The following is an 8,664-nucleotide window of genomic DNA, read 5'->3' on the forward strand; positions in this document are numbered from 1 at the left end:
ACCACTCACCTAGGAGCGCTGTCCCTGGTGCGGCCCCTGGACCGAGAACAGCGAGCTGAGCACGTTCTGACTGTGGTGGCCTCAGACCATGGCTCCCCGCAGCGCTCAGCCACGCAGCTCCTGACTGTCAGTGTCGCCGACGTCAACGATGAGGCACCCGCTTTCCAGCAGCAGGAGTACAGCGTTCTCTTGAGGGAGAACAGCCCGCCTGGCACGTCTCTACTCACCCTGCAGGCAACTGACCCCGACCTGGGTAAAACCTGGGGAAATGAGTTGAGAGAGGGATGGACTGGGGCGAGAAAGGGCAAAAAAATTATTTACCTCTGATTGCCCTCCATGCTGCGCCTCCTCAGGGGCCAACGGGCAAGTGACTTATGGAGGCATCTCTGGCGAAAGCTTCTCCCTGGACCCAGACACTGGAGTTCTCACAACTCTTCGGGCCCTGGATCGGGAGGAGCAGGAGGAGATCAACCTGACAGGTACACATTGACAGGACCCCAAAAGCCTGAGAGGTGTTGTAAGCACTCGTGTTACCCAGGCAAAACCCTCAAATTACTTTATAGAAGCTTCCACCCATTACAGCACAGCTTCTGTTATATTTTTGGATCCTTTTGGGGAGTCAAGAGTTTGGCAGAGTACAAGGTGAATTGATTTCTAGGTTGTCACCAGCGTAATCACACATCAAAAGCATACTGCCCTATCCCCTCTAGGATTCCTTCAGATTATATTGCAGACATTTAACAGGAGCATATTGTTATTGAGTACCAGAGAGGTGAAGTGACTTGCTCGCACTAACACAGCTTAGAAGTGGGAGAGCTGAGAGTTGAACCCAGATAACTTATTTAGTGCTTTTTCTGTCACAACACCGCTAATCTGAGATAAAGCTCTTGTGTGCACCAAGCATGGGAGGTGGGAAGAAAATAAAATCTCTGACACCTACCTGTATATTTATGTGTGCATGTCCACATATAGGCACCTGTGTGCTTATGGGATGTGGAGAAATGGACATTTTCTGGTTTGTGTGTGCATCTGGTGAACATGTATGAATACTATGTGGTGTGGGTTTCTCCATGGGATAGGAGCAGGCTAGAGCTCATTGATTTTGCTTCCCCACAGTATATGCCCGGGACAGGGGATCACCCCCGCTGTTGACCCACGTTACAGTGCGAGTGGCTGTGGAGGATGAGAATGACCATGCCCCAACCTTTGGGAGTACACACCTCTCCCTGGAGGTGCCCGAGGGCCAAGACCCCCAGACCCTTACCACCCTGCGGGCCTCTGACCCAGATGTCGGAGCCAATGGGCAGCTGCAGTACCGCATCGTGGGTAAGAACCTACCCACACCAACTAACCCAGCCCCCACATGCCCACTTCTACTCCTTGTTGGCCTATGTCAGACTTGGCGTCTTTTTGTCCTTCTTTTACATATTTCTCTTATTCTTTCATGTGTATATCTATGTCTCTGAGTGTCTCCTCCTGTGCTTCTCCAGCTTCTTATTTCCCTCTATGCCTTTTTTTATCTTCCTGTTATCTTTTCTTTCTTGTCTCTCCCTGTAGAGCTGTTCTCAAGCTTTTTGGTCTCAGGAACCCTTAACATTCTGAATTTTTGAGAATTAAAGCTCCCTAAAGCTCTCTAAAGAGCTTTTGTTTATATAATAGTGTGATACAATATTGTAATAAATGTATAATGTAAACATAAGAACTATATTAATTTTTACCATATTAAATATTAAACCTAAGAAGATTATAAAATATTGCAAAGAAAGCCAATGAAGTATACTGGTTGCTGTATTTCTGCACAAGGAAATGTTAGGGTTTCAAGTAACAATTTGTTGGACAGTAATGAGGTTGTAAAGATTATAGCAGGTGTAACTGAAGGTAAGCCAGCAAAAACCAAATGAATCTCTGAAAGCACACATATTTATGCTCTAAGCTTTCTACCTAGAATATTCTAGAAAACACAAGAATACATAAGCACACATTCCATTAACCATCCAAGAGATGATGTCATCACATGTCTTGTACCATCTGGACTCCACAATACATTTGTGAGATAATGAGAATGAAAAAGTCATGCAATGTCTTAGTATTGCTATGAAAATAGTTTTGATCTTATGTACTCCCTTGAAAGGGTCTCAGAGGGCTCCCAGACCACACTCTGAGAACAGCTGCTTTATAGTATCTTTCTTCACCTTCTGTGTTTCTCTTAGTTTCTCTGCGTTTCACCCAGTTTCTCTCTCTCGCTCTCTCTCATCCCCTTCTCTCTCTCCCAGCCCTCCACTCTCTCTTATCTTTACTGTTGCCTGTAAATCAGCCCCACTTCCATGGGCTGACACATGTATGTTTGTGTGTGCATGCCCTTCTCTGCAGATGGGGACCCATCAGGAGCCTTTGTTCTAGATCTAGCCTCTGGGGAGTTTGGCACCATGAGGCCACTAGACCGGGAGGTGGAGCCAGCATTCCAGCTGCGGATAGAGGCCCGGGATGGAGGCCAGCCAGCTCTCAGTGCCACTCTGCTTGTGACAGTAACAGTACTGGATGCCAATGACCATGCCCCAGCCTTTCCTGTGCCTGCCTACTCTGTGGAGGTGCCTGAGGATGCGCCTGCAGGGACCCTCCTGCTGCAGCTACAGGCTCATGACCCTGATGCTGGGGCCAATGGCCATGTGACCTACTACCTGGGTGCTGGTGCGGCAGGAGCCTTCCTGCTGGAGCCCAGCTCTGGGGAATTGCGCACAGCCACAGCCCTAGACAGAGAGCAGTGCCCCAGCTATGCCTTTTCCGTGAATGCAGTGGATGGCGCAGCTGCTGGGCCCCTGAGCACCACTGTGCCTGTCACCATCACAGTGCGTGATGTCAATGACCACGCACCCACCTTCCCCAACAGTCCCCTGAGGCTGCGCCTGCCCCGCCCAGGCCCTAGCCTCAGCACCCCGACCCTGGCCCTGGCCACTCTGCGAGCCGAAGACCGTGACACTGGTGCCAATGCCTCCATCCTCTACCGGCTGGCAGGCACACCACCGCCTGGCACCACTGTGGATTCTTACACTGGTGAAATCCGTGTGGCCCGCTCCCCTGTAGCCCTGGGCCCCCAGGATCGTGTCCTCTTCATCGTGGCCACCGACCTTGGCCGTCCCGCTCGCTCTGCTACCGGTGTAGTCATTGTTGGACTACAGGGGGAGTCCGAACGTGGACCCCGCTTTCCCCGGGCTAGTAGTGAAGCTGTGCTCCGTGAAAATGCACCCCCAGGTGTGTCCCCAACCATGTCTCTCAGCCTTGTATCTCTGCATGGGCTGGGGTTACCACTAAAAATCTGCCAAACTCCCTTGGCCTGGTGCTCATAGTCCAACCAATGCCATCCTCTCTGCAGGGACCCCCATTGCCTCCCCAAAGGCTGTCCACGCAGGGGGCTCAAGTGGACTGATCACATACAGCATTCTCAGTGGGAATGAGAAAGGGACATTCTCCATCCAGCCTAGCACAGGTAAGGGTCAGGAGCAGAGGGCTTTGAGGGGACAGGCTCCTGGGGGAGCTATCCTTTGGGCCCAAGGAGGCTCTGGTCGGGGAGGGGCTGCCCTTAAGTAAGAGGCATCAGAGAGGGAGACTCCATGGCAAGAAAGGGGCTGTCAGTGATGAATTCCACCTCCCAGGAGCCATCACAGTTCGCTCGGCAGAGGGGCTGGACTTTGAGGCAAGCCCACGGCTACGGCTGGTGCTGCAGGCAGAGAGTGGGGGAGCCTTTGCCTTCTCCGTACTGACCCTAACCCTGCAAGATGCCAATGACAATGCTCCCCGCTTCCTGCGGCCCCACTATGTGGCCTTCCTGCCTGAGTCCAGGCCCTTGGAAGGACCCCTGCTGCAGGTATGGGATGTGATGGGAAGATGGGGGGCATGGCTGGTCAGACTTGACTGTGCCCAGGTCAATGCCAGCAGCCTCCTACTCCCACCAGGTGGAGGCAGATGACCTGGATCAAGGCCCCAGTGGACAGATCTCCTACAGTCTGGCTGCATCCCAGCCAGCACGGGGATTGTTCCATGTAGACCCAGCCACAGGCACTATCACTACCACAGCCATCCTGGACCGTGAGATCTGGGCCGAAACACGGTGAGCCCTGGCTCTGTAGACCCTGGGACCCCATCCTGGGGCCATCCAGTTTCAAGCCCTGCCTTGAATCTCCCTCAATCCTTAGGCCACATCCTGAGTCTCCCCAGCCCTGCCCAGCGTTCTCCCTTATCGCCAGGCCCCTGCCCCTGATTGTGCTCCCCCTGATTGTGTCCAGGCTGGTACTGATGGCCACAGACAGAGGAAGCCCAGCCCTAGTGGGCTCAGCTACCCTGACAGTGATGGTCATCGACACCAACGACAATCGCCCCACCATTCCCCAGCCCTGGGAGCTCCGAGTGTCTGAAGGTGAGGGCTGGGTAAAGTGAGAGGTACAAAAGGTAGGGTGGCACTACTCCCCACTCTGGGGCTCCAGAGGTGTCGGGGACCATGTCAAACACATTTGTCCCATGTATTGCAGATGCGCTATTGGGCTCAGAGATTGCACAGGTCACAGGGAATGACGTGGACTCTGGACCAGTGCTATGGTATGTGCTAAGCTCGTCTGGGCCCCAGGATCCCTTCAGTGTAGGCCGCTATGGCGGCCGCGTCTCCCTCACAGGCCCCCTGGACTTTGAGCAGTGTGACCACTACCACCTGCATCTGCTGGCTCATGATGGGCCTCATGAGGGTCATGCCAACCTCACAGTGCTCGTGGAGGACGTCAATGACAATGCACCTGCCTTCTCACAGAACCTCTACCAGGTACCCATGCCCCTGCATGTCCCCATACCTGGGCCCAGGGTTGTTCATGTTGGAGAGAAGTGAGGAGGTTAAAAGTCAGAGGTGGGCTGGACCTTAGAGCTGACCTAGGGATGGCACTCTGGAGATGGGATGTTACAACTAAATCAGCCTTGCTAGTCTTGGAAACTGTGTCCAGGTTCTTCGTCCTGTGTCCAGAAATGGGAGGAGGTGGGCAATTCAAATTCTAAGGAGTATGGGCTCCAAGCTGAAATGGATGCCAGGCAAGACTCTTGGGACTGGGCAGCAGGGCAGCATGGCCATAAACATTTGTCCTCACACCTCAGGTGACGCTGCTTGAGCACACACCCGCAGGCAGTGCCATTCTCTCCATCTCTGCCACTGACCGGGACTCAGGTGCCAATGGTCACATCTCCTACCACCTGGCTTCCCCTGCCGAGGGCTTCAGTGTTGACCCCAACAACGGTGCGTCCTTCGTGGGATCTGACCCTTTATGGTGTTGGGCTATATTTTGACCTCATTCCTAGAATTTCTTGCCCGAACTCTTAACTCCTGGATCTCTAACCCAGGGAGTACATTTCCCCCCGCTTTGTCTCTATTTAAGCCCTGTCCTGGCTGCATGTCTGGAAGCCATTCCCTGAATCCTGGAGGCCATCCCATAATCTCCCAACACACAGGCCATTCCCTGGAGTCTGACTTCTGAGACCATTTCCTAGGCCCAAAAGGGTCACTTCCTCTGGTCACCCACAGCCTCTGCTGAATGCATGTTTCTCTCCATTCCCTTCTCATCTCAGGGACCTTGTTCACGACAGTGGGAACAGTGGCCTTGGGCCATGAGGGGCCAGGAGTGGTGGATGTGGTGCTGGAAGCACGAGACCATGGGATGCCAGGCCGGGCAGCACGAGCTACAGTGTATGTGCAGCTGCAGGACCAGAATGACCACACCCCGAGCTTCACATTGCCACATTACCGCGTGGCTGTGGCTGAGGACCTGCCCCCTGGTTCCACCCTGCTCACGCTGGAGGCCACAGATGCCGACGGAAGCCGCACCCATGCCACCGTGGACTATAGCATTATCAGTGGCAACCGGGGCCGAGTCTTCCAGCTGGAACCCCGGCTTGCTGAAGCTGGGGATAGTGGTGGACTAGGCCCCCGGGCACTGGGCTGCCTGGTGTTGCTTGAGCCTCTAGACTTTGAAAGCCTAACCCAGTACAATCTAACTGTGGCCGCAGCTGACCGGGGACAGCCACCTCGAAGCTCAGCCGTGCCGGTCACCATCACTGTCCTGGACGTCAACGACAACCCACCTGTGTTTACCCGAGCATCCTACCACGTGGCAGTACCTGAAGACACACCTATTGGGGCTGAGCTCCTGCATGTGGAGGCCTCTGATGCTGACCCAGGCCCTCATGGCCTCGTGCGTTTCACCCTCAGTTCAGGTGACCCTTTGGGGCTCTTTGAGCTGGATGAGAGCTCGGGCGCCCTGCGACTGGCCCGCCCCTTGGACTGTGAGACCCAGGCTCGGCATCAGCTTGTAGTTCAGGCTGCCGACCCTGCGGGGTCACACTTTGCTCTGGCACCAGTGATTATTGAGGTCCAGGATGTGAATGACCACGGCCCAGCCTTCCCACTGAGCTTGCTCAGCACCAGCCTGGCGGAGAACCAGCCTCCAGGCACTCTTGTGACCACTCTGCACGCGATTGATGGGGATGCAGGGGCTTTTGGGAGGCTCTGCTACAGCCTGTTGGAAGCCGGGCCAGGGCCTGAAGGACGTGAGGTATTTGCACTGAACAGTTCAACAGGGGAGTTGCGGGCACGAGTAGCCTTTGACTATGAGCACACTGGAAGCTTCCAGCTGCTTGTGGGCGCTGCCGATGCTGGGAATCTCTCAGCCTCAGTCACTGTGTCAGTGCTGGTGACAGGCGAGGATGAGTATGACCCAATATTCCTGGCTCCAGCTTTCCACTTCCAAGTGCCAGAAGGTGCCCGGCGTGGCCACAGCCTGGGTCATGTGCAGGCCACAGATGAGGATGGAGGTGCTGATGGCCTGGTGCTCTATTCTCTTGCTACGTCTTCCCCCTACTTCGGTATCAACCAGACTACAGGTGCGCTGTATCTGCGGGTGGACAGTCAGGCACCAGGCAGTGGAACAGGCCCCTCTGAGGGTGGGGGCCGGACTCGGCGTGAAGCACCACGGGAGCTGAGGCTGGAGGTGGTGGCACGGGGGCCTCTGCCTGGTTCCCGGAGTGCCACAGTGCCCGTGACCGTGGATATCACCCACACTGCGCTGGGCCTAGCACCTGACCTCAACCTGTTATTGGTGGGGGCTGTGGCAGCATCCCTGGGAGTAGTGGTGGTGCTTGCACTGGCAGCCCTGGTCCTAGGGCTAGTGCGGGCCCGAAGCCGCAAGGCAGAGGCAGCACCTGGCCCAATGTCACAGGCAGCACCCCTGGCCAGTGGCTCCCTACAGAAACTGGGCCGAGAGCCACCCAGCCCACCGCCCTCCGAGCACCTCTATCACCAGACTCTCCCAAGCTATGGTGGGCCGGGAGCTGGAGGTCCCTACCCCCGGGGTGGCTCCCTGGACCCTTCACATTCAAGCGGCCGAGGCTCAGCAGAGGCTGCAGAGGATGATGAGATCCGCATGATCAACGAGTTCCCTCGTGTGGCCAGCGTGGCCTCTTCCCTGGCTGCCCGTGGCCCTGATTCGGGCATCCAGCAGGATGCAGATGGACTGAGTGACACATCCTGCGAGCCACCTGCCCCTGACACCTGGTATAAGGGACGCAAGGCAGGGCTACTGCTGCCGGGTGCAGGAGCCACTCTGTACCGAGAAGAGGGCCCCCCAGCCACTGCCACAGCCTTCCTGGGAGGCTGTGGCCTGAGCCCTGCACCCACTGGGGACTATGGCTTCCCAGCAGATGGCAAGCCATGTGTGGCAGGTGCACTGACGGCCATTGTGGCTGGCGAGGAAGAGCTCCGTGGCAGCTATAACTGGGACTACCTGCTGAGCTGGTGCCCTCAGTTCCAGCCACTTGCCAGCGTCTTTACAGAGATTGCCCGGCTCAAGGATGAAGCTCGGCCATGTCCCCCAGCTCCCCGTATTGATCCACCACCCCTCATCACTGCCGTGGCCCACCCAGGAGCCAAGTCTGTACCCCCTAAACCAGCCAGCACGGCTGCAACCCGGGCCATCTTTCCGCCGGCCTCTCACCGATCCCCCATCAGCCACGAAGGCTCCCTGTCCTCAGCTGCCATGTCCCCCAGCTTCTCACCCTCACTGTCTCCTCTGGCTGCTCGCTCACCTGTTGTTTCGCCGTTTGGGGTGGCCCAGGGCCCCTCAGCCTCAGCACTCAGCGCAGAATCCGGCCTGGAGCCACCCGATGACACGGAGCTGCACATCTAGCTGTGGCCCAGGCTGGGCCCCGACCTGGGATGCGCACAGTGTCCCCAATGCAGGCCCCATCTGAGCCTGCCCTGGGCAGCCTCGGACCGTGATTGGCCACAGGGGAGACCAGCTCCCCATCCCAAACTCCTCCAGTGGGGCAGGTCCCACATCTCATCCCGGCCCCGTGAGCAGCAGCACCACAGAGGCCCTGTTGGGCACTGACCTGTGGCCAGGCCCGATATGGGGAGAAGCGAAGGAGGCAGCAGCCCTGGGTTCTCCTCAATAAGGGCTTCCTGCCCTGCGCCAGCACCCTGAGGTGGAGCTGAGACTTTATTTATTGGGGGGTAGGGGGACGGGGGAGGTCCTCCAACCTGTTTGGGCCCAGCTCCTTTGGGTTCCACTGACACCCCTGCCCCTGTCCAGAACCAAGTGCCAATTCTCACTCTGGAGCCTTAATAAACTGCAGTTTGTA

The 8,664-nt window shown here is 56.4% G+C and overlaps 1 protein-coding gene across 1 annotated transcript in view; it reads left to right on the forward strand.

Moving 5' to 3' along the window:
* DCHS1 (dachsous cadherin-related 1) overlaps window positions 1-8,664 on the forward strand; it is a 33,674-nt gene extending 25,010 nt beyond the window's left edge. Inside the window, exons 11-21 of the mRNA XM_033120261.1 lie at window positions 14-253; window positions 354-479; window positions 1,117-1,326; window positions 2,371-3,249; window positions 3,371-3,484; window positions 3,651-3,862; window positions 3,951-4,105; window positions 4,281-4,411; window positions 4,524-4,807; window positions 5,131-5,269; window positions 5,599-8,664. Coding sequence (XP_032976152.1) covers window positions 14-253; window positions 354-479; window positions 1,117-1,326; window positions 2,371-3,249; window positions 3,371-3,484; window positions 3,651-3,862; window positions 3,951-4,105; window positions 4,281-4,411; window positions 4,524-4,807; window positions 5,131-5,269; window positions 5,599-8,210 — 5,102 coding nt within the window. The 3' untranslated portion in view covers window positions 8,211-8,664. The remainder of the gene's footprint in view (window positions 1-13; window positions 254-353; window positions 480-1,116; window positions 1,327-2,370; window positions 3,250-3,370; window positions 3,485-3,650; window positions 3,863-3,950; window positions 4,106-4,280; window positions 4,412-4,523; window positions 4,808-5,130; window positions 5,270-5,598) is intronic.

The sequence above is a fragment of the Rhinolophus ferrumequinum genome, chromosome 11 (assembly GCF_004115265.2).
Source record: "Rhinolophus ferrumequinum isolate MPI-CBG mRhiFer1 chromosome 11, mRhiFer1_v1.p, whole genome shotgun sequence".
Taxonomy (NCBI): Eukaryota; Metazoa; Chordata; class Mammalia; order Chiroptera; family Rhinolophidae; genus Rhinolophus; species Rhinolophus ferrumequinum.